This window comes from Pelophylax lessonae (assembly GCF_965119305.1).
Source record: "Pelophylax lessonae genome assembly, chromosome: 13".
Lineage (NCBI taxonomy): Eukaryota > Metazoa > Chordata > Amphibia > Anura > Ranidae > Pelophylax > Pelophylax lessonae.
In genome coordinates this window covers 202,142,778-202,169,292 of record NC_138780.1, presented here as the reverse complement: position 1 = coordinate 202,169,292, position 26,515 = coordinate 202,142,778, and the positions used below count along the sequence as shown (strand labels likewise).

The window sequence follows — 26,515 nt, the reverse complement described above, 5'->3', positions numbered from 1 at the left end:
TAAAAAATATATTTTAATTTTGTCAGGAAATTTGAAGCCCCAACTAATTTTATTCTCATGACCCTTCATCAGCTGTATGAGAAATCAGCATCAACCTCTCATGGTTTCAGCAAGTCTCAGGCTTCATGATTCTTCCAGTGAAGAGAATGGTGTTAGTAGGTTTATGTAGAAGGGTCATCAGGAACGGGCGATCCAGAATAAATCGAAATGGTAGACTTAATTTAGTAATGACTGCAGCCGATGCCCCAGCGGCCTCCGATCCCTTCTCATCCACTTTCAGCACTGCTTTATGAATTGCCTGGAAAGAAAAAAAAGGTTAAATGATACATTCAATTACAGACGCTTCATAACCAAGAAACAATGCATCACCTCTATGTTACATTTGAATAACGTCGTGCTATTGAATATGGATGAGCCGAGTGGTTTTTGCAAAGTTGATTTTGTGTCAAAAGTCAGCAGGTAACAATACAACCCACGCAGATAGCAGGGGCATAACTACAGGGGTTGCAATTGCAACCAGGCCTCATTCTCCAGGGGGCCTGTGTGGCTTCCCTGTACACTGCGGGGGCAGCATGTAGAGAAATCACTGTCTTCCCTCTTGCTCCTGCTGCAGGAGGAAAATGGAGGAGATTGGTTCCTCTGTGTGCTGCCCCCACCACTCCTCCTATCCAGTTCACTTGTGTTCTGCTGTCTCTGGGACCCTGTGTGCTCCAAAGCCCCCCCCCCTGCTGTGCTCCCTTCCCTCTCCTGCCGGCTGCTGCAGGGGATGTGTCACAATAGAGAACCAGGAAGGGGTCGGTAAATATTTAATCTACCAGCTCCTTCCTTTTCTGAATAGACAGAGTCATAGTCATTGACATTGTAAAAAATTGAAGGGAGCCCACTGCAGAACTTGTGAAAGGGTCCCGCTGTGGGACCGTAATAAAGGGCCCCAGTATCAGTGGGAAGAGCCCCAGGCTTGAAGGGAAGGGGTCCGAGGGGGGGGTCTTTCATGGTTTCTTGCACCGGGGCCCTGAAGGTTCTAGTTATGCCTCCAATGGCACTTTTCCACTGCAAGTACCGGCTCGTACCGGCTCGGCTTGTACCGGCTCAGCTCTACTCGGCCCTGCTTGGCCCGGTTTGCTTTTCCACTGCTGGTACCTCATGGTATAGTGTCGGAACGGTTCGGTACAGTATAGGTTTGCTTTTCCACTAAAGTAGTACTAAAGTTAAGTGGGTGGGATAACAACGGGGTGGGTGGGATTCTCTGACCAATCAGTGGCTAGTAGTGACTGCATGCAAAGGATTGTGGGATATGGTACCAGTTTGGTACCTGTTGGAACCACAATTGAGTAGGTACTGTTTTTTCAGGGCCATACCGTACCGTTCGGTTCCATGCAGTGGAAAAGCAAACCTATACCGTACCGTACCGAACTGTTCCGACCCTATACCATGTGGTACCAGCAGTGGAAAAGCACAAAAGCGTGCCGAACCGGTACGGTTCCATGCAGTGGAAAAGTGCCATAACAGACAGGGTTTAAGCAGGTTTGTCAATGCCAACTGTGGCATTAGAAACAGAACGTGATTACCTTAGAACCCAAGAAAGCCACTAAAGGGGAAAACTACAACCAATGTACACCGATCAGCCATAACATTATGACCACTGATAGGTAAAGGGAATATCTCATTACAATGACATTGGAAAATTGGTGGGATATATTACGCAGCAAGTAAACATGTTGCTCATGAGGTTGATGTGGTGAAAGCAGAAAAAAATGGGCATCACAGTTTGTTGTGTATGGGGCTGTGAAGCCCATGGTGACCCGTGTCCACAGCCAAAAGCTTCTACAATGGTCACATGAACACCAAAACTGGACTACGGAGCAATGGAAGAAGGTGGCCGCCTGGTCATGTGGATGGACGGGTGCGTCACTTACCTGAGGAAGAGATGGCACCAGGATGCGGTATAAGAAGGCAAGTCGGCAGAGACAGTGTGATGCTTTGGGCAATGCTCTGCTGGGAAACCTTGGGTCCTTCCATTCATGTGGTCATTACTTTGGTGTCCATGCCTCAATGGGTCAGCAAAAGGGGCCATACTCAATAATAGGTGGGTGGTCATAATGTTATGTAGAAAATGTGAATAAGTGGTGGTGCACTATTCTTATGTATTCATTTTAAACATAGGTAAACTCCAATTTGCAAACAATAATAAAACCTTGGAACATTTTCCTAATAAACAAACTTAAAAGTGGTTAATATTAAAGTCCGTGATTAAACATGCAGTGCTTCTTCATTGTGATCAATAAACAAACTTTTACCAAAAGTGCTTCTTCATTGAAGGGTTGGCCTAAAAAGGAAGTCACGTGTCTGGTGACGTAATGCGTAGGAGGAGCTAGTGATGTCAGACTCAGCTGTCTGACTGCAATATGAGCTAGGAAGCCATTGAGCGCAGCAATATTAACAGAACACGAGATAACAGTCTACCATTCGGGTGTATAGCATCATCAAACAGGGCCTTAACAAGTCACAAGAGGGAAGACAGCGCAGCGCCTTCTAAGTGCAGCAAGACATTTATTGAAGTATGTGCAGCAGTATTACACTCACATTTAGTCGGTGAATAAGATGCAGTTATCGGAGCATGCGCTCCTTCTTCAGACGGCCTGAAGAAGGAGCGCATGCTCAGATAACGCGTCGCCGTAGCATCCCGCATCACCGCCAGGAGTGACGTCAGCATCCCAGGACCCACGAGTGCCATCGTTCCACCAGTTGACGGGGAGCCCACGGACACCACCGAGGCCGTCCCTGTACACACGGAGGAACCCCCCCCTGCCGCTGCTTCCACCACCAGGACCCGCTCCAGTGATGCTCCTTATGATCAACATTACTTGACTAACTACATCTTATTCACCGACTAAATGTGAGTGTAATACTGCTGCACATACTTCAATAAATGTCTTGCTGCACTTAGAAGGGCTTCGCTGTCTTCCCTCTTGTCTCCCCCCAGAGATCTCTTCTGTCTCTTCCGCCGGCAGCCGCTACAGTGGACAGCTACCCCCTGAACTGTTTGGGGGTCCCCCTACCCCTGGTGTTTCCCTTCTCCCTTCCCCCCCTCCCCCGGGTCCCCAGGACCAGACTTTTTTGAGACCTCTTCTTGCGCCAATTCACCACTAAACCGTAACAAGTCACAACCCACCGGAGATGGGTCTTCATGGGGGGAGCAGCGGGGGAGTTCCAGAGGGTGGAGTTGAGGAAGGCCTAAAAACAGCCCCCCCTGCACCCTCCGGCCATCATCCGTGCAGCGTCAATATTACCACCTGGGCATATAATAGCGTCTTCCAACTGCGGACAAACTAGAGCCGTAAGGACCTGGCAGCAATCCAAGCATCCCAAACCTTCCCAAATTTCTGGGGGCATTGTCATCCCATATAAGTCAGCTTATGAAGGGGAAGGGCCGAGTCTACCAGTGCATGCCATTGTGCAATTGTGGGAGGTGCAATTTTGCAGCAGGGCTTTTCTAGCATAAGAACAGAGGAAAAACAGCAGGAGCTTTGGGTGCATCGCTGTCATGGTCTTACCTTCTTGCTGTTCTCCTTCGTTTGACATGTGCTGGCGGCCATCTTGGTTTCTGGGTTTCTTGTAGCCTCCCACCCTGCGGCTCCTCCTTCCCACTGGGAGGAGCTGGATGCCTAGCTCATATATATATAGGAGGTCTGTGGCTTCAGTTCCCTGCTTGGTCCTCCTGTGTTCACATGCTACTAGACTGCTGCTACTTCTGGTTCCTGTTCCTGGCTTCGTCTGACTACCCTGTTGGTTCCTGATCCTGGCTTCGTCTGACTACCCTGTTGGTTCCTGATCCTGGCTTCGTCTGACTACCCTGCTGGTTCCTGACCCCTGGCTTCGCAAAGACTCTGCATCGGTTTCGCCATCCGTTTGGACTTTTGCTTTATAGCTTGTTTTTCAATAAAGCTGTCTTATTTTCACTTATCTGTTGTTGTACGTCTGGTTCATGGTTCCGTGCCATTAGGACCAAGCCATGAATTCTGACGGTACAGGGCCATCCTCGCTACCCACGCTGGTTGCCAGACTTGATCAGCAGGATCACCTGTTGGGTCGGTTCGCCGTGGCGTTGCAAACCCTGCTTGAACGCACGGTACCACAGGCCACGAATTCTGACGGTACAGGGCCATCCTCACTACCCACGCTGGTTGCCAGACTTGATCAGCAGGATCACCTGTTGGGTCAGTTCGCCGTGGCGTTGCAAACCCTGCTTGAACGCACGGTTCATTTCGCTCCCGTTGCCGATGGGTCGGTTGTCGCTCCTGGGTCCGCTCCTACTGCCGCTCCGGTTGTTGCGCCAGAGTCTACCCCGACACCTGTTGTTGCGCCCGCGGTGTTTCGGGGTATGTCCGGTTCTGCCCCCCTTCCACAGCGCTTTGGGGGAGAGCCAACTCAGTGCCGAGGTTTCCTTAACCAGGTGGGCATTTATTTCGAGTTGCTGCCACATGCCTTTCCTACTGAGAGATCAAAGGTGGGCTTCTTAATCTCGCTGCTCTCGGACAAGGCCTTGGCCTGGGCCAGCCCTTTATGGGAGAACAACAATCCGGTGGTTGCCGAGTTTTCCGGTTTTGTTGCTTCTCTTCGGAAGGTATTCGATGTGCCGGCTCGTGCTGCCTCTGCCGCGAAGCTCCTTATGTCCATCAGACAGGGTTCACGATCCGTAGCTGAATACGCCATTGAGTTTCGTACCCTGGCAGCAGAGGTGGGCTGGAATAATGAGGCTCTGGTCGCTGCTTTCTCTCATGGTCTCTCGGATGCCTTGAAGGATGAGGTTGCAGCTAAGGACCTACCAGTGGAGCTCGAGTCTCTTATTTCTTTCCTGATTTTGATTGACACCAGACTCAGGGAGAGACCTTCCTTTAAGGAGAGTCTGCGGAGGCCTCCTAACAGATTTGCGCCTACCTTTGTTGTCCCACCCGTGCCTCCCTCTCCTCCCACGCCTCCTGGGGATGACTTGTCTGGGGGTGAACCCATGCAGCTGGGGTTTGCTCGCCTGTCCGAGGGGGAGAGGGTACTCCGGAGACGCGAGGGCCGATGCATGTACTGTGGTCTCGGTGGGCATTTTCGGTTGGCATGTCCGAACCGTCCAGGGAAACGCTCGCACCTGAGATCCTGTCGGGGGGCAGATCTTGGGTGGAGTCTCCTCGTCCCCGGTTTCCCGTGTTGACAAACCACTGATCACTGTTGTCCTTTCCTGGGTCGGGGGCTCGGTGACGACCCAGGCGTTGGTGGACTCTGGTGCTGGTGGTTTGTTCATTGGTAGTGTGTTCGCTGCCGCCAATTCCATTCCTCTGCAGGCTCGAGGTTCTCCTCTGGCTCTTGAGGCGATAGACGGCAGACCCCTTCTGCCGCCACACGTGACTCATGAGACCCTTCCAGTGGGGTTAGCCATTGGTGCCGTCCACAGAGAGTCGGTCTGCTTCCAGGTTATTTCGTCTCCACACTACTCGGTGGTCTTGGGGTACCCCTGGCTCCAGAAGCATAATCCGATTTTCGATTGGAGATCGGCCGAGATCCTCTCGTGGTCACCGCAGTGTGGGACTAGTTGCATCCATGGGCCTGTCAAGTTGCTGTGTACTTCCTCGGACTCTCTGTTGCCCCCTGAATACGAGGAGTACCGGGATGTATTCGATAAGGTGCGCGCGGTTGCCCTACCTCCGCACCGCCCATACGATTGTGCCATCGAGTTACAATCTGGTGCCGTTCCTCCTCGTGGCAAAGTCTATCCACTGTCGGTAGCGGAGAATGAGGCCATGGAGGAGTACGTGAGGGAGGCGCTTTCACGTGGACACATTCGCAAATCCTCGTCCCCGGCAGGGGCTGGATTTTTCTTTGTGAAAAAGAAGGGCGGTGAGTTGAGGCCTTGCATCGATTACAGGGGTCTCAATCGCATCACGATCAAGAACGCTTACCCGATACCCTTGATTTCCGAGCTGTTCGATCGCCTTAAAGGGGCCACGGTCTTTACCAAACTCGACCTGAGGGCGGCATATAACCTCGTAAGGATCAAGGCGGGCGATGAGTGGAAGACCGCGTTTAACACCAGGACCGGTCATTATGAATCCTTGGTTATGCCCTTTGGGCTGTGCAATGCGCCCGCAGTCTTTCAGGAATTCATCAACGATGTTTTCCGTGACCTGTTGCAGCAGTGTGTGGTGGTCTACCTGGATGACATCTTGGTATATTCTGAGTCCATGGAGACCCACATTCTGGATGTCAAACGAGTGTTGCAACGGTTACGAGAGAACAAGCTGTTCGGTAAGCTTGAGAAATGCGAATTTCACCGATCCCAGGTAACCTTCTTAGGTTACATCATTTCCGCTGAGGGGTTCTCCATGGATCCTGAGAAGGTTTCGGCTGTCTTACAGTGGCCCCAGCCCAGTGGTCTTCGCTCCCTGCAGCGCTTTTTGGGCTTCGCCAATTATTATCGGAAGTTCATCAGGGACTTTTCCATGCTAGCCAAGCCTCTCACGGATCTGACCAGGAAGGTCAGTAATTCCCAGGTCTGGCCGCCCGAGGCCATCCGAGCTTTTGAGGCTCTAAAGTCCGCCTTTGTGTCGGCTCCGATTCTGTCGCATCCCAACCCTGGGTTGCCCTTTGTCCTCGAGGTGGACGCGTCTGAGACGGGAGTAGGCGCCCTTCTGTCTCAGCGTAGAACACCAGAGGGTCCTCTGCTTCCTTGTGGGTTTTACTCCCGGAAACTGCCTTCCGCGGAGTGCAACTACCAGATTGGTGACAGGGAGTTATTGGCCATCGTGCAGGCTCTTAAAGAATGGAGGCACTTGCTCGAGGGTTCGGTGGTTCCGGTCCTCATCCTGACGGACCACAAGAATCTGACCTACCTCTCTGAGGCCAAGAGATTGACACCACGTCAGGCCAGATGGGCTCTGTTCTTGTCACGTTTTAATTACGTGGTCTCCTACCTACCCGGTTCCAAGAACATCAGGGCTGATGCCTTATCACGGCAGTACTCCGACCTGTCCAGGGAGGAGTCGATTCCGACTTCGGTCATACCTCCGAATCAGATCCTGGCTGCCATTCGCACCAGCCTGACCTCTCCCCTGGGTGAGCAGATTTTGGCGGCTCAATCTGGTGCTCCCTCTGGGAGACCCAACGGCAGATGTTTTGTGCCTGAGGAGTTGCGCACTCGGTTGTTGCGAACCTACCATAACTTCAAGACCGCAGGGCATCCTGGAAAGAATCAGCTGTCCTGGGCTGTTTCACGTCTGTTCTGGTGGCCTTCCCTACGTTCCGACATCGCCGCATATGTAGCGGCATGCTCCGTTTGTGCCCAGAGTAAGTCCCCTCGGCACCTTCCGTTGGGCCTTCTGCAACCCTTAGCCACCGGGGAGCGCCCATGGTCACACCTGGGGATGGATTTCATTGTGGACCTCCCTGCATCCCGAGGCCATACGGTCATTCTCATGATTGTGGATCGGTTTTCCAAAATGTGTCACTGTGTTCCTCTCAAGAAGTTACCCTCTGCACAGGAGTTGGCCACGATTTTTGCCAGGGAGGTCTTCCGGTTGCACGGTTTGCCCAAGGAGATTGTGTCGGATCGGGGGAGTCAGTTTGTGTCCAGGTTCTGGCGCGCCTTTTGCTCCCAGTTGGGGATTCATCTCTCCTTCTCCTCGGCCTACCACCCTCAGTCCAATGGGGCCGCAGAACGATCCAATCAGGCCTTGGAGCAATTCCTTCGTTGCTATGTCTCCGATCACCAAGACAATTGGGTTGACCTCCTGCCTTGGGCTGAGTTTGCCAGGAACACGGCGGTGAACTCTTCCTCTGGGACGTCTCCCTTCATGGCCAACTATGGGTTCCAACCTGCCGTGTTACCGGAGGTATTCTCTCCCCAGGATATTCCGGCTGTGGAGGATCACCTTTCCGTCCTACGTGCTTCTTGGGTACAGATCCAGAAGTCCCTTGAGGTCTCTGCGCAGCGCCAGAGACTCCAGGCTGATCGCAGACGAGCGCCTGCTCCTTCCTACCAGGCCGGAGACCGTGTATGGTTGTCCACCCGCAACCTCAACCTTCGAGTGCCCACTCCCAAGCTGGCGCCTCGCTTTGTTGGTCCCTTCCGAGTGCTTCGCAGGGTAAACCCGGTAGCCTATGCCCTTGCGCTTCCTCCTGGCATGCGGATCTCCAACGTGTTTCTTGTCTCCCTGTTGAAGCCTCTGGTGTATAATCGTTTCACTTCCTCGGTTCCTCGGCCTCGTCCGGTCCGAGTGGGCAATCGTGAGGAGTATGAGGTGAGCAATATCCTGGACTCACGCCTGGTCCGCGGTCGGGTGCAGTTTTTGGTTCATTGGCGTGGTTATGGTCCAGAGGAGCGTTCCTGGGTTCCCTCCGCAGATGTCCATGCTCCTGCCTTGCTCCGAGCCTTCCACGCACGCTTCCCTCAGAAACCGTTCTTTACTCCGCGGAGGAGGGGCCCTTGAGGGGGAGGTACTGTCATGGTCTTACCTTCTTGCTGTTCTCCTTCGTTTGACATGTGCTGGCGGCCATCTTGGTTTCTGGGTTTCTTGTAGCCTCCCACCCTGCGGCTCCTCCTTCCCACTGGGAGGAGCTGGATGCCTAGCTCATATATATAGGAGGTCTGTGGCTTCAGTTCCCTGCTTGGTCCTCCTGTGTTCACATGCTACTAGACTGCTGCTACTTCTGGTTCCTGTTCCTGGCTTCGTCTGACTACCCTGTTGGTTCCTGATCCTGGCTTCGTCTGACTACCCTGTTGGTTCCTGATCCTGGCTTCGTCTGACTACCCTGCTGGTTCCTGACCCCTGGCTTCGCAAAGACTCTGCATCGGTTTCGCCATCCGTTTGGACTTTTGCTTTATAGCTTGTTTTTCAATAAAGCTGTCTTATTTTCACTTATCTGTTGTTGTACGTCTGGTTCATGGTTCCGTGACAATCGCCTGTGTCATCAGATCCCCCATACCCAAAAGGGGCACTCTAGGATCCAATGGCACAGACAAGGCCAGAACAGAACTCAGTTCCTGGGCAACACTGCTCCAATAGTCTTGAATCAATGAGAAGTCCCATATAACATGGAAATAAGTTCCCACCGCCTGCTGGTGCCAAGCGCTGCGGGGTATAGTACGCTCTATGCAGGAATTTAAGCTGGATAAATCTATTCCTGGCCGAAATCACTGTGGGTATATAATGATGGATGCATTTATCCCAGTCCTCCTCCGACAACCCAAGAATATCCTGCCGCCATTGCCGAAGCAGGAGAGGATCGCGCTCCAGGTGTCTACACGTGAGGCCGAAATAAATGGAGGATAGTAACTTATCCGCATTACGTGTGGTCAAATGGTAGAGGGAAAGAAGACTCAGGACACAAATCTCCATCCCTGGGTAAATTGTAGAGGGGAAGAAGACTCAGGACACACACCTCCATCCCTGGGTAAATTGTAGAGGGGAAGAATATTTTTACGTGTTTGTCAAAAATTGCTCCACCGCGTGAGGAGCAACCACAATAGGCGTTAGAAACTGTTCCTGCACCGCATGTTTTAGCTGTAGATACCTAAACAGCATCCAAGACGGGAGGTGAAATCAATCACGAAGAGCCGGAAAGGTCAGAAGGGAGCCCATAGGCATAATCAGTTGTAGCTTAACCACCCCGTATCGTGCCCACACACTAGGATCATGGATGGCCCGGAGGTGAGACAGCTTCGGGTTGCCCCACAGCAGGGTGAGGGGAGACATTCCCGACATCACCCGTGGCCCCCAACATCTGCTCCCACACGCGCACCACAGTCCTCATAGAAGGCGTCGCCTGAGGGGCAGCTCCCACCCCCCTGTAAACCAAATTCATTAATGCCGCATATGAACCCATGATCGCAGCCTCCAGGTTAACCACCGGGTTTGATCTATTTTGTGCACTACTTGTTTTTAATGCCTAGTTTATTCAACTGAAATGTGAGTGTTCTGAATACTTTTCTATATTTTAAAATATTGCTGCACTATGGTATTTTTTTCTTTATCTTTGCATAAATGTGGAGGTGACACATTGTTATCAGGAAGTACTCTTGTCAGGCTGATTAGTCCTTCAGGTGGAGGACTTTAATATCATACTGCACACATTTGTTGTGCTCCAGGTGAGCGCGCGCTGCACTCAAAGGTGCTGAGGTGGAAGCGTGTGGCACAATAGCACCGTGTTATTATTCAACGAAGAGGCACTTTTGATAAAGTCCCGTCTTGTGTCGCAGTCAGACAGCTAAGTCTGACGTCACTAGCTCCTCCTACGCGTTGCGTCACCGGACACGTGACTTCCTCAGGGCAGCCCTTCAATGAACTTTTTGATAAAAGTTTTTTATTGATCACAATATAGAATCACTGCATTTAAAATCACGGACTTTAATATTAACCACTATTAAATTTGTTTATTAAGAAAATGTTCCAAGGCTTTATTATTGTTTGTAAATTGGAGTTTACCTATGTGTAAAATGAATACATAAGAATAGAGAACCACCACTTATTCACATTTTCGACTGACCATTTCAAGTTCTCTGAGTACTTGAACACGGTGGGAGCAGCAATTCCCATCACTTTTATTATTTGTATATATACATTATACCACGGCAGCGCGTTTCATCTATTCACCTCATAAAGTTATGGCTGATCGGTGTATGTAATTAAATAACTGAAACGTTTTACAGAGGACATTTAAAATTGTGAAAGTTCCATCAAAATCTGTTTCAAGGTAAAAAACAGAAAAGAGTTATAGAAGAAGTATATATAGAACGAGGGACAGCACACGTCTCACCTCGGACACCTCCACATGGAGCTTTGTAATTCTGGAAAGATCGGCTTTGCTGGAGAAGATGTCCTTCATCCCCATTTCAGATAATTCATTCTTCAGATTGAGCGTAGCGGCAGCACAAAATTTAGGGATCGATACAAAGATTTCCCTGTGAAGGAGACATTGCAGTTGGCAGGGTGGAATTATGAAGATTTCCTGAAGAGAACCAGTCACTAACAGCCTTCCCTTATATTCTGAATGTCCAATATTAAAGAGAACCGCCATAGATTTACAAAATTACAAGTAAAAGCACATAAAATCAAGAATTTTGCAGGCTTAATTGCAGGGTTTTTTCTTTCTACTTTTTATTACTTGTATTGTGCCCCTACATCAGGAGGAGTCAATATCCTTAGCACAACCCTCTCCCTCCTTTCATGTCATAGCCCTTTGCATTCTAGGAGTGTCTGATTATTGTCTGTGTTGGCCCAGCTCCACCAACCCTCCCCTTACCTCCCTACATAACCTTTTATGTAACTGCCGGGGGAGGAGTGAAGATGAATACTATGCCTCAGCAGTGGTCTCCAAACTGTGGCTTTTTGGGCACTATTTCTCCCGCTGACACTAACACTGGGGTACTATTACTCCCACTAGAACAAATGATGGGTTACTATTCCTCCCACTGATACCAACAATGGGGTACAATTCCTCCCATTGACACCAACAATGGGGTACTATTCCTCCCACTGACACCAACAATGGGGTACAATTCCTCCCACTGACACCAACAATGGGGTACAATTCCTCCCATTGACACCAACAATGGGGTACAATTCCTCCCACTGACACCAACAATGGGGTACAATTCCTCCCACTGACACCAACAATGGGGTACAATTCCTCCCACTGACACTAACAATGGGGGACTATTCCTCCCACTGGTACAAATGATGGGTCACTATCCTCCCACTGACACCAACAATGGGGTACTTTTTTTCTCACTGACCCCAACAATGGGGGACTATTCCTCCCCCACTGGTACAAATGATGGGTCACTATTCCTCCCACTAGTACAAATGATGGGGTACTAATCCTCCCACTGCTACAAATGATGTAGCAGTCACTATTCCTCCCACCAAGAATGGGGTACTATTTCTTTCAATGGTACAAATGACGGGGTACTATTTCTCCTACTGACACCAACAATGGGGTGCTAGTCCTCTCACTGGTACAAATCGCGGGTATTATTCCTCCCACTGACACAAGCAATGGGGTACTATTCCTCCCGCTGATACAAATGATGGGGTATTATTTCTCCCACTGACACCAGTAATGCGGTACTTTTCCTCTCAATGGTACAAATGATGGGGCACTATTCCTCCAATGGACACCAACCAACAATAGGGTACTAATCCTCCCAATGGTACAAATGATGGGGCACTATTCCTCCAATGGACACCAACCAACAATAGGGTACTAATCCTCCCAATGGTACAAATGATGGGGCACTATTCCTCCAATGGACACCAACCAACAATAGGGTACTAATCCTCCCAATGGTACAAATGATGGGGTACTATTCCTCCTAGTGACACCAACAATTGGGTACTATTCCTCCCACTGACACCAACAATGAGGGGACTATTCCTCCCAATGGTACAAATAATGGGGCACTATTCCTCCCACTGACAAAAAACAATGGGGTACTATTCCTCCCACTGATACCAACAATGGGGTACTATTCTCCCCACTGATACAATCAATGGGGTACTATTACTCCCACTGGTACAAATGGTGAGAGAACTATTCTTCTTCCTAATGGCCACCAACTCTGAGGCCTTGTTCATTCTCACTGATGGGCCTGGGACATTTTCAACCCCCACTGCCCCCCTAAAGTATGAAGGACAGTAAGATGGCCCCTTGAAAAGTTTGGACCCCTGCTATAGAAGGTCACTTGAGTGAGAGCTGTGAGCCTTCTGGGGGCTGCTGACATCACATCCATGATGTTGGTGCCTAGCAAAAGTGTCAGAGCCTTTAGAGAGAGAGAGAGAGAGGATTATACAGGGGAATAACACGCCTAAAATACAATAAATACACATATAATATTATGGGAATACATTTGTTCATATGGTCTGGTGACAGGGTCTCTTTAGGGCTTAACCTTGGGCAGATATAAAAGAATTGGGTGAATGAAGCTCTGTAAGCATTAATTGCAGTCCCCATATAGCAGGGATGGATTGCGGGAGGAAGAAGCAGCACAAAGAGCCAATATGTTTATGTGAAGCGTGTTGATAGAAGGAGAGAGCAGAGTGCCATAGAGAAAACCTCATCACTGTGCTGCTTCTCTATGCACGGTCCACTTACAGGCGGGAGCTGGGACCAGGATGACCTGGGCTTACAGGAAATGGGTTGAATGATACTGGCCATCAGACTGGGGACATCTAGTGGCAAAAGCAGTACTGCAAGGGAAATCTCTGAATTCAAGGTGAATATTGCAGCGAAAGCTGGTTTTTGCTATTTTATCTTTTAAGAGGTTGTTACATTTTAGCTTGTCATTTTTGGCAATTGTTCAGCACAGGTCGCGCGCAGGAGGCTAGGGGAAGCGGGGAAGCCGATACAGCGGACAGGCGGCTCCGATGGCTGCCTGACACCTGCGATCGCTCTTCGCTAAGAGAGAAGGACGGTCGGCTGTTGTAAACACAGCTGACCGTTCTTCTCCCTGGAATGATCACAGAGCGCCTGTGATCCTTCTATATAGGATCACAGGTCTCTATGGTCATTTCACAAGCCATGCCCCCCACAGTTAGAATCACTCCCCTAGGCTCACATTTAACCCCTTGATCCCCCACACTGTTAACCCCTTTCCTACCAGTGTCATTAGTACAGTAACAGTGCATATTTGTAGCACTGATTACTGTAGTAATGTCAATGGTCCCCCCAAAAGTGTCAAAAATGTCAGTTAATGGTCTGATCTGTCCGCAGCAATGTCGCAGTCCCGCAAAAAATCGCAGATCGCTGCCATTACTAGTAAAAAAAAGACATAAATCTTTCCCGTAGTTAGTAGACGCGATAACTTTTGCGCAAACCAATCAAAATAAGCTTATTGCGATTTATTATACCAAAATTATGTAGCAGAAAACAAATTGGCCTAAAATGTTAAAAAAAATTGATTTTTACATTTTTTTTTTGGAAACGTTATATAGCAGAATGTGAAAAATATTGTTATTTTTTTTTTTTCAGAATTGTCGCTCTTTAGTGGTGGGGTGGCCTAATGCACATGCTGTGCAAGAGCCTATAACATTAGGCAAGTGGTCCTCAACTCCGGTCCTGGGGGCCCACTAACAGGCCATGCTGCTCAGTGATTGCAGTATTCTAGCCTGCATCTCCCCAAGGTAATACTTAAAATCTGGCCTGTTAGTGTGCCCCGAGGACCGGAGTTGAGGACCACTGCATTAGGCCATCCCACCACTTTCTTTTCTGGCTCTTTCTTGGATATTTGAACAAAGAAATTTCTGTGAAGAAGACTTGGACATTCATCAAAGTTTGTATGCCATTGCATTATTGGTTCTCTTTGGAAACATCAAGCTTTAATTGTTTCTCTCTCCCATTATGAGACCCCCGTGGTGGGAAGCCCACATATCAGCCATGATGACATTATATCCTTTACATAGATCTGTTTAAAGGAAGAATCATAATTGGTTTATGCCAATCATGGATATACTTGTTCTTTGAACATTTGCCTTTAGACTACGGTGTTTTTTTCCTGTTCCATCAATGCCTCCTTATTCTATTATCCATTAGTATGGTTTCTTCATAGGAGAGGGCTCCACATTTTGGATAGGTGTCCATTAGATTAGTTTGTAAAAACAAAAGTTGAAAAGGATTAAAAGAGGTGCATGGAAGCCAGCCAGCCCCCAGTCTGATGTACTCACCCTCCAGTCTGCCAACCAACCAAGTAGACCTGTCTCATGATATAAATAAAGAACAGGGGTTTAGTTGACACGCATTTGCAAACGCATGTGTAAGCTGCAAGGCCACTACACGGCACCCTGTTTTACCTGCAGTCCTAACACTTTTAATTTGAGTGTCTCCACTCTGGAAGCACATGGCTGCTAATGGATGGATAGGAGGCAGGTGGGAGGGAGCAGCGCAAATCTCCCCCAACCATGACTGGTCTAGTATCTCAAAACTCCAATAGCGATGTAGCAATGGTACAATCTGTGTTTTACACTGCATCCGCCAAGGGGTTGGAGGTGTATGCTTCTCAGCTGGTACTTTTCAGTTTGTACCATCGCTATTAGAGTTTTGAGATACTAGACCAGTCATGGATGGGGGTGGGTTGGGGGAGGATTGGGCTGCTCCTTCCCACCTTTTTCATGGATAGTGTAGGACCCACTGATAATGGGGTACTTTGACGCAGTAGTGGGCTTGAGCACGATATGGCCATATGGTGGGACCAAACCCCCATTTTTATTTATGGATTGTCTTTAGATTTGGTAGTTATTTCTTTTGCATTTGCACGCTATTCTTATTTAATATACATGTCTTTTGGTTCATAGCTGCAGCAGCTTTAGAAATACATGGGTATGCTCCCCAAAATTTTTTGCCTGTTTATTATGTATTCGGTCTGACCAGACTATCGAGGTTGAGCAACCCTCCCCACCCCCCCACATACACCTGTACTCAATCAGTGTCCACCATCAAGTGGATATAGGAGGAGTCCCCTGTAGTGCATTTGCACATCCTTCCCAGCAAGGAGTATTATCTCCAAGGGTTAGAAAGGCTGGATTCATCTCTTTTTCATGGATAGTGTAGGACCCACTGATAATGGGGTACTTTGACGCAGTAGTGGGCTTGAGCACGATATGGCCATATGGTGGGACCAAACCCCCATTTTTATTTATGGATTGTCTTCAGATTTAGTTATTTCTTTTGCATTTGCGCGCTATTCTTTTTTAATATACATGTCTTTTGGTTCATAGCTGCAGCAGCTTTAGAAATACATGGGTATGCTCCCCCAAATTTTTTGCCTGCTCCTTCCCACCTGCCTCCTATCCATCCATTAGCAGCCATGTGCTTCCCTTGTGGAGACACTCAAATTAAAAGTGTCAGGACTGCAGGTAAAACAGGGTGTCGTGTAGTGGCCCTGCAGCTTACACATGCGTTTTCAAATGCGTGTCAACTAAACCCCTGTTCTTTATTTATATCATGAGACAGGTCTACTTAGTTGGTGGCAGACTGGAGGGTGAGTACATCAGACTGGGGGCTGGCTGGCTTCCATGCACCTCTCTTAATCCTTTTCAACTTTCGTTTTTTCTGATACAGGGATGGAGACGCTGGGCATACCTGCTGGTGTCTCACCTAAAGTCCCACTTATGGCCTGTACACACGATCCAAAAATCGGACGAAAATTAACGCTTGTGAAAGGATCGGACGATAATCGAATCGTTAGTACACAGCTTACGAGAGGCGATCACGACAGTTCACCCGATATTATGCGGTCGTGCAAGCATAAAAATTTTGATCGTATTATAACACATCGTACGATAATCGTATTATCAGTATGTTGTTCGTCCGAAAAAAATGGTGAGCAGTAGACAGCGCATGAGCAGTAGACATCATTTTCCCCTCAAACGCTACAGCGTGGTTACGCATACCGGAAGCTAAGAATTATCGTCAGAGAAAATTTGTATCGTGAGTAACCTCTCCCTTTAAGCGAATATTATTGAGAGCTGCTAGAATACGAAAAATAACGGATGGAACGTCGCCCGATTTTCGGATCGTGTGTACTGGGCATTAGCCTACATTGTTTAGATTAGTTTGTATCTTTTTGATATCATCAATTATTTTCTATATATATAGGGATGAGCCTATGCTAGGCTGTGAGTGTTCTTTTTCATAATGTCTAATATATGTCTTTTATGTAATTTTTAAACTTTATTCCAGTAAAGGTTTATACATTCACACATGGGGCCTTGTATCAGTCGCACCTAGCTTTATATGGTTTCTTATTATTTTTTGTTTCTTATCATTTATAAAATGCTATAAAAATCTTTGATATGTATTACTAAAGGGTAGAGCTCCAATCCATACTATATGTTTTTTGTGTCTAGAGTAGTGACAGTGGCAGTGATTTTAAAAAGCGAGTGACTGCTGGGCATAGGATCCCCTAAGCTTGCACAATATGGGGGGGGGGGGGGGGATTTGGCATCTATGCCCTGGGCGCTGGATGACCTTTAAATACCTCTCGGTTGGAGAGGTAGATGGATGACCTGGGTTACCTCTGTGCTCTCATCACTCAGGTCAGGGATTGCTCATATGAACTCAGATCAGATATTTAACATATGTTTTGTTACAGAAGGCTCTTACATTGGTCTCATGAGGTTGGCCCAGGTCTGCAGTGATACGTTCTGGAGAGCTTTCTCCACATCCTGAAGCTTCCCTTTATCTGGCAGAATGAGGATGGCCGAGGTATTTCCTTTATATGGGATATCGACCACTACACAGCCCATCTCCCGTACGAAAGCTACCAGAAACTTCTCCTTAACAGTCATCATCGGCACCTTAACGATCGTGTTCTCATCTACGTGAAAGTCTGCTTCCCTCGTACGAGTCTCATCAAAGGCGTGCAACCAGGTGCCTGAGAAGAACATTGGAATTTCATTTGTTAGTGTTCTGCAGAATTTGTAACCCACAGCACCACTTCAGACCTGCCCCTCTATTTCATCTATACAGTAGACATGTGCAAGGTGCTTGCTCAAAAAAGCCAATCACTGGAGGTAAAAAATAAATAAGAGCTGCACACTGATCTCCACTTTTTTTTGGTTCTTACATAGAAACATAGAATGTGTCGGCAGATAAGAATCATTTGGCCCATCTAGTCTGCCCAATATAAAACATCCAGAGAATAGCTGCAACCATGTTCATTTCCACCCAAAGACCACCACCTGCTTAACGCGTTTCACCAAGAATGGCTTGATCACAAGGATTAAATCATTCTTGTTGAAACAAGTTAAGAAGGTGGTAGTCTTTGGGTGGAAATTAATATGGTTGCAGCTATTCTGTGGATGTTTTCAATGAACCACTTCAGGACTGCCCACCCGCATTGTACCTGTGGATGGATTACTCCTACATGCACAGTGAAGTAACTGTACATCGCTCCCTACGTCAGAGTTCAGAGCACGTGCGTGCTCCCCCCCAGCCCCCCTCCCCCCACTGCCAATTTTGTCCACATGTCCTGGCCAAATCACAGCCCAGAGTCCTGTGTTGGCCAAACAACAGGGCTGTGTACAGAGGGAACGATCTTTTTGTTTCTTCTCCCTGAAAAGCAGGGAGAAGGAACAAATAGATTTTTAGTAAAGTCGCACATATTACCACTTTCTAGGCACACAGGTATCCCCGTGATTAACCTCTTCCCAGCCAGTGTCATTAATAGTGACAGTGTATAGCAGGGATCTTCAAACTATGCTCCTCCAGTTGTTCAGGAACTACATTTCCCATCATGCCTAGTCATGTCTGTGAATGACAGGGTTTTACAATGCCTCATGGAACGTGTAGTTCTTCAATAACTGGAGGGCGGTAGTTTGAAGATCCCTGGTGTATAGTGTTAGCACAGATCACTGTATTAGTGTCTTTGGGGATGTCAGTGTCAGTTAGTCAGTTCCCATCCAGCGTCAGATTGCTCGCCACATTATCGCAGTACCAATATAAGCCGCTGATCGCCACCAAAAATAAATAAATAAATAAAATGAAATTCTAGTATACATTCCATGGATTGTAGACGCTATAACTTTCACACAAACCAATCAATATAAATTATATTATTGGGATGGTTTTTTTTTTGTTGTTTTTTTGTTTTTTTTTTAACCAAAGACATGTAGCAGAAAACATTATGAAGAAATTGTATATCTATACCTTTGGAAAATGTTCTACTCTATTCAGTACCATTTATCATTATTTCTTGATATGGGCATAAAAGGAAATTAATTCAGAATATCCCACTATGTGCCATTGGGCATAATGGATTTTTTAAATTAATATAGTTTTCTTATGACACAATTGGCCGGATTGTAGAATTCTTGGAGGAAAAGTTACCTGGAGGTCAATTTCTATTGATGTAGATATGCCCCCAGAACTACATCTCTGTCACTATCTCATCACTCTATGAATCCAAGATGTAAAAATGACATATCCGGTACTTCCAGGTATAGGGTACAATGTGACTCACTTCTCTTCCCTCCATGTAACAACACAGGTGCTTGACGAATAAACACTTAAAGGAGAAGTACAGGTAAAGCTCATTTGGCTGTACTTCTTCTATAGATTACAGGAGTGCAGTTCGTTCTGCACTCCTGTGACCAGTTTTCAGCATATAGCGGGCTAAACCCTGGTGGCGGCTGACATCATAGAGCCAGTACACGCTAAGGCAAGATCGCACCAATAAAGTCAGGATCCGCCCACATGCCTGGACCAGCACCTGGCTCAGCCGCTCCGGGAGATGCTGAGAGCTTGAACCGGCCACTTCCACCACCTCCACAGTCCAACTCACCAGTGAGTGGGCGGTGGGGGCAGAGAAGAGAGCCGGTGTTCCGTGAAAAAACCATACCCGTGAGAAAACCATACCCTCGTCACTTCCGGTGCACCTACGGAGGGTATGGATTTCTCACAGTAGTGTGTGTAATGTTATAGTTGCCGCGATTACATTAAAACAGCTCCTCTGCAACATCAGTCATCTCCGCTCCTATCCCTGTCAATTCCCTGATCTCGGCAAATAAATATAAAAGCGGATCACGGAGCCGAGATCTCCGTCATTTACATTTCATACACCCGCTGCCGCTTTTATATTTATTAGCCGAGATCTGGGAAGTGACAGGGATAGGAGCGGAGATCACCCATGTTGCTGCCGAACTGTTTTAATGTAACCTCCGCAAGTTTAACATTACACGCAGTGCCATGATAATTACATTCCCTCCGAGCATGCGTACTTGTGAACTTCTCTGCTGTGCAATGACGTACCCGGGGCTCTGAGCATGCGCACTGCTGCGCTGCTCAGCTGTTTCAGACAGGAAGTGACGAGGGTATGGAATTCTAACGAGGTATGGTTTTACACCGGTACAAAAAGAATCAGGGTGCTACTTTTTTATTATTGCAAAGATATTTGTCTTGTAAATATTTATTATCGACGAGTGCGATATCGCCTATTGGCTGCTTCATCTGTAAACCACAATTGTTTTATCAATTGTTTGTATAAATAAAATATATATTTTTAATATGAAAAGATAGTGGCTACCTTTATAGTCCTTCAATATAGAGATACTGGTAATGCCTACTTTACAATGAACGCCTCTTTCTACTATAAATATTATTAAAATAAAGGCATCTAGGTTAACTGTAGCACCCTCTTAGGTAGGTGCTAGGATAGTTTGATGGGTTAGCACCCTCTTAGGTAGGTGCTAGGATAGTTAGATGGGTTAGCACCCTCTTAGGTAGGTGCTAGGATAGTTCGATAGGTTTTAGTTTGTTTTTTGATAGGTAAATTTAGCTGCCACATTGTAGGCAGTGTGGCTGTAACGTTGGGTAAGGTAAAAGCATAGTTTGGCTCATTGTACCCAGTGAGCTGTGATTGTTTAGTTAGGTCTGATCTGTGTACTCTGCTGCTGCGAATCTGATAACTATCTTTGTATCAAGGTAACTTGAGAAGTTTCTGGATAATAGGTGTGGAGTTATGCAGAATATTGAGACAGCCCCAGCCTATCCGAGAGAGGCAGGCAGGAAAGGCATGCTGGGAGACTATATTTATTCTGAGAGCACACAGAGCTGTGGGTCCAACAAGCTGCCATGAGGAGGCCTCAGGTGGAAGATCTGAGGGAGGAATGCATAGACCCAGATGCTTGGAAGAAGCTGGATGAGGGGAGCTTTCTGCCATAGATCTGTCTGGTACCACTGAAGGCCATCGCTTGGAAGATTGGAAGGGGCTCCATCTGTCCTAGGGCCTTGGGAGTACAGACAGTGAGGGACCTTGGGGATCTTGTGCTCTTGCTATGCCTCTGGTGCCTGAGTCAGCTGTGGGTTTATTAACCACTTGCCGACTGCTGCTTGACTATATATGGCGGCAGTCAGCCCTTCACAGGCAAAGTGACGTAGGGGTATGTCACTAGCCTTTGAGGCTCTAGGGACTGAGCGCGCGCCGCCGGAGGCACGCTCCTGCTCGCTCACGGACCCCCCTACGCATGTGATCGGTGGACCCGATGTCCGCCGCTCACTCGCAATCGTCGCTAATGTAAACACAGCCGACTGTCATTCTCCCCTGTGTAACAGCAGAGATCATACGGTCCTTCTATGTAGGATCGTAGATCTATGCTTTTACATGAAAAGCCACATCCAATCACAGTAAGAATCACGCCCCTAGGGACACACATAGCCATTGCATCTCTAATAAAGTTAACCCCTTCCCTGCCAGTGTCATTTTTACAGTAACAGTGCATAAGTATTGCACTGATTACTGTAGTAATGTCACTGGTACCCCCAAAAGTGTCAAAAATGTCAGTCAGGGGTCCGATCTGTCCGCCGCAATGTCGCAGTCCCACAAAAAAAACCGCATCTCGGCCATTACTCGTTAAAAAAAAAAAACAATAAAAATGACAAAAATCCTTCCCTTAGTTAGTAAACGCAATAACTTTTGCGCAAACCAATCAAAATATGCTTATTGCGATTTTTTTTTACCAAACATATGCAGCACAAAACAAATTGGAGTAAAATGTTAAAAAATTTTGATTTTTACATTTTTTTGGGGGAATTTCATATAAAAAAATGTGAAAAATATTATTTTTGCAAAATTGTCACTCTTTTTTTGTTTATAGCGCATGATCAAAAAATCGCACAGGTGATCAAATACCACCAAAAGAAAGCTCTGTTTGTGGGAAAAAAAGGAAGTCAATTTCATTTGGGTACAGCGTCGCACGAACGCGCAATTGTCCGTTAAAATCACGCAGTGCCGAATCGCAAAATAGGCCCTGGTCAGGAAGGGGGTAAAATCTTCCGGGGCTTAAGTGGTTAAAGGGGACACCAGCTGGTGTCCTGAAGAGCTCTATCCAGACACTTTCCTACTTAAAAGGGACTTTGCTCTAATGGCTCAAGTACCACTTAAACGGAAGTCTACTGTTTGCTACAAGTTTGGACTTCATCATAGCTTGTCCTGAAAGGAAAACCATGTCCTCAGTTGTAGAACTTTCTCATCTTTGGAGTATCCCCCCGCTCCCCCCATTCCTATCCAAGCTCTCAAAAAAAAAAAAAAATATACAAACTTCAAAAACAACATCCACTAGACTGGTATTGGAGAAACAGTGGATGAGCCTGTTGTGTGCCTGTCTACGGGGCTGAAGTTGGGAAGAGCTGGCGAGTAATTCCTGCAGCTCCTACGGGAGTAGCGCTACATAACCATAGAATGAACATTTTAAAAGATTACATCTTTCCCACTAACCTGCTTTCAAATGTCCACGACTTACCTTTGAAGTAGATTGTGTTGATAAGGACTAATAGTGTCTCCGGTCTAATACTCTCCAGCAAGTCTTTGATCATTCCATTTGTTTTTTTCTCCACATAACTGTTAATCTGATTTTTTGCTTCATCTCCTTTTTGAAAATCTGAATGAATTACTTCAGACTGATAGAAGTTCTTGAGATCTTCTGTAAACTTCTCAATAAGCTCTGAGTGCTGATCGAGAAAGAGAGCGTTCGCACTGTTGAGCTCCAGATCCGCGTTGGGCTGATTAATAAAGTGAAGGAGCTGCTGGAAGCCTTTGTTGATGTCTCCTTCTGAGGTTGCAGACGCGTTGAAGCCAAGTGTTTCATAAATCTGAGTCTGAGTCTGACCCTTGGCACCCGCAGAGAGCATGCTGAATAGCAGAGAGATACTCATGGGAGAGAAAAATAAGTTATCACTTGGATATTTGTTAGCTAGATGAGTGTAGAATGCGTATGAAAACTTTACATTGCCTGGAACAATCTTCTGGAGAGATGAGGTCTCTTCTGTGTGATCATCAACATTTTCATCATGATGTTCCTCCTGCTTCTCATGGTGACCAAAGACCACAGCACAAAGAAGAGCTTGGCTCACGCACACAAACAAGAAGACCCTCATTGCTCTGTAACACATGGATTAACCTGTTTTATTATAAAGACTTGAGAAGGATAAGGGAGAGGAAAGGAGGGGAGAGGAGAAAAGAGGAGAAAAGAGGAGGTGAGAGGGAGAAAAGAGTTGAGAGGAGAAAAGAGGAGGTGAGAGGGAGAAAAGAGTAGGAGGAGGAGGAGAATTGGGAAGGGGGAGAAGAGAGGAAGAGGAAGAAGAGGAGGAGGAGAATTGGGAAAGGGGAGAAGAGAGGAAGAGGAGGAGGAGGAGAATTGGGAAGGGGGAGAAGAAGAGGAGGAGGAGAATTGGGAAAGGGGAGAAGAAGAGGAGGATGAGAATTGGGAAGGGGGAGAAGAGAGGAAGAGGAAGAGGAGGAGGAGGAGGAGAATTGTGAAGGGGGAGAAGAGAGGAAGAGGAAGAGGAGGAGGAGGAGGAGAATTGGGAAGGGGGAGAAGAGAGGAGGAGGAGGAGAATTGGGAAGGGGGAGAAGAAGAGGGGGAGGAGAATTGGGAAAGGGGAGAAGAGATGAAGAGGAAGAGGAGGAGGAGAATTGGGAAGGGGGAGAAGAGAGGAAGAGGAGGAGAATTGGGAAGGGGGAGAAGAAGAGGAGGAGGAGGAGAATTGGGAAGGGGGAGAAGAAGAGGAAAGGGGAGAAGAAGAGGAAGAGGAGGAGGAGGAGAATTGGGAAGGGGGAGAAGAGAGGAAGAGGAAGAGGAGAAGGAGGAGAATTGGGAAGGGGGAGAAGAGAGGAAGAGGAGGAGGAGGAGAAGAAGAATTGGGAAGGGGAGAAGAGAGGAAGAGGAGGAGGAGGAGAATTGGGAAGGGGGAGAAGAAGAGGAAGGGGGAGAAGAAGAGGAAGAGGAGGAGGAGGAGGGAAGAGAAGAGAAAAAAAGAGAAGAGTTGAGAAGGAGAGAGGGGGGTGGAGAGGAGAGAAGGGGAGAAGAGAGAAGGGAAGAGGGGAGAAGATGAGAGTTGAGGAGGGGAGAGGTAAGGTGGGGAGAGGAGGGGAGAGGAGGCTAGAAGAGTTGAGGAGGGTAGAGGGGAGGTGAGGTAAAGAGAGGAGAAGATGAGAGAAGATGAGAGGCGAGGAGGGGGAGGAGAGAGAAGAGTGGAAGAGGGGAGGCTAGAGGGTAATTAAAGAGAAGAGAGGAGGGAAGGGAAGAGTAGGAGAGCAGAACAAGGGGAGAGGAGAAAGGAGACTATAAGAGAGAGGGGAAGCTTGGCTCAAGCACACAAACAAAAAAAATTGCTCTGGACAAATGTATTAACATATTTTATTATACAGACTTGAGAATAGGAGGGAGAGAAGGAGGGGAGAACATAAAAAGACGAGGTTGGAGGAGAGTTGAGGACAGGAGAGAAGGTGAGAGGAGAAGAGCGGGAGGAGAGGGTAGAGAAGAGTTGAGGAGAGGAGAGTTGAGAAGGGGGAGAGGGGAGTGGAGAGGAGAGGAGAGGAGAGAAGGGAAGAGCAGAAAGGAGAGAAGCAGTGAGGAGGGGAAGCTTGGCCCAAGCACACAAACAAAAAGATTGCTCTGGAGTGGACAAATGTATTGAGAATAGGAGGGAGGAGAGGAGGCTAGAGGAGAATTGAGAAGGTGAGAGGATAAGTGTTGTTAGGTGAGGTGATGAGGGGAGGAGAGGGAAAGAACGAAGGGGAGGAGGAGTGGAGGCTTGAAGATGGTTAAGGAAGTGAGGAGAGGAGAGGGGAGAGATAAGGAGGCTGCAGGGGAGTTGAGGAGGGAAGATGAAAGGTGAGGAAGCTACAGGACAGTTGAGGTGAGCTGAGAAGAGGAGAAGGGAGGGAAGAGGAGGAGAGGAGAAGAGGGGGGAAGAGGGAAGTGGAGAGGACAGTAGGTTAGAGTTGGAGGGGAGGGGAAGAATAAGAAAGAAGAATAGAGGGGAAGAGGGGGAGGATAGAGGAGAGGAGAAGGGAGGCTGGAGTTGGGGAGGCGAGAAGAGAGATGAGGGAAGGAAGGAGGGGAGAGGAGACTAGAGATGAGTTGAGGAGGAGAGATGAGAGGACACCAGAGGAGATTTGAGGAGGGGAGTGGAGAGGTGAGGATAGAAGAAAAGGAGGAGAGGAGAAAATGGGGGAGAAGAAGGTATAGAAGGTTAGAGGACAGTTGAAGAGGGGAAAGGAAAGCTGAGGCTAGAAGGGGAGACTAAAGGAAAGTTAAGTAGGGGAGAGGAGATTTGAGGGGAGGAGAGAAGAGGAGGATAGAGGGCAGTCAAGGAGGAGAGAAAAAAGGGGGCTAGAGAGGAGAGATGGTGAAAAGGTGAGGCGAGGAGAAGCTTAAACATTACATTAATTATTAACTCCACTGTCAGAATACACCGATCAGCAAGCTGATTGGCTGCAGACGCTGATAGAGGAACATTTTCCAATATGTCCGTATGCCAGAAGTCAATCAAACAACTGACTTCTGTGGATTTTGATCAGTGTCTGGAAATAATGTTCAAATCATTTATCACGCTGCTGATATAACAGCAATTATTTTTAGTAACAGCAATAAATAATAAAATCGGTATTAAAATGTACCTATTTAAAGAGGTTGTAAACTCGTTAAAAAATTTTTTTTTTCTTTTACAACCTGCAAGAGAAAGACATAATGAGCTAGTATGCATCGCATACTAGCTCATTATGAAATACTTACCTTAGAACGAGCCCCCGCCGTGCCGCTCTCTTACCTGTATGACGAGCGACATGTTCAGTCGCCCGTCTTCCGGGATCGCGGCATCCGGCCATCGGATTGGCCGGAGCCGCGGTGACGTCACTCCTGCGCACGCGCGCAGGAGCCGACGGTCACGGCACGGGGCTCTGAAGGAACGGCACGATCAGCCGTTCCTTCAGAGCGCATGCGCCAGTGACGTCACTGGATGCATTAAAGGTAAATATCTCCTAAACCATACATGTTTAGGAGATATTTACAGTACCTATAGGTAAGCCTTATCATAGGCTTACCTATAGGTACAACTTCCTGAGGAGGGTTTACTTCCTCTTTAATGTGAAACGTGTGCCTGCTTTTTTCTGCACAGATGTTTAAGTCTGCATCCAACCTGAGATAAACAGTGCACAGAGGTAGCAGGGTGAGATACAGGGGGTCTGGGGACACTCTACAAGGGGGAGTATTGTATATTACATGAGAGCAGGGATCCCTACATGGGAGCAGGGATCATTACATGGGAGCAGGGATCATTACATGAGAGCAGGGATCCCTACATGGGAGCAGGGATCATTACATGGGAGCAGGGATCATTACATGAGAGCAGGGATCATTACATGAGAGCAGGGATCATTACATGGGAGCAGGGATCATTACATGGTAGCAGGGATCATTACATGAGAGCATGGATCATTACATGGGAGCAGGGATCATTACATGGGAGCAGGGATCATTACATGAGAGCAGGGATCATTAAATGAGAGCAGGGATCATTACATGGGAGCAGGGATCATTACATGAGAGCAGGGATCATTACATGAGAGCAGGGATCATTACATGGGAGCAGGGATCATTACATGAGAGCAGGGATCATTACATGAGAGCAGGGATCATTACATGGGAGCAGGGATCATTACATGGGAGCAGGGATCATTACATGAGAGCAGGGATCA

The 26,515-nt window shown here is 47.6% G+C and overlaps 1 protein-coding gene across 1 annotated transcript; it reads right to left on the bottom strand.

Moving 5' to 3' along the window:
• On the bottom strand, positions 1-22,920 carry LOC309569347 (alpha-1-antiproteinase-like). Its single transcript, XM_082275138.1, has 4 exons — positions 22,278-22,920; positions 17,143-17,413; positions 10,801-10,945; positions 1-298 (listed from the first exon to the last, which is right to left on the bottom strand). Exons 1-4 carry the CDS (start codon positions 22,909-22,911, stop codon positions 107-109), a joined length of 1,242 nt encoding a protein of 413 aa, XP_082131264.1. The 5' UTR covers positions 22,912-22,920; the 3' UTR covers positions 1-106.
• Positions 22,921-26,515: the final 3,595 nt, after the last annotated feature.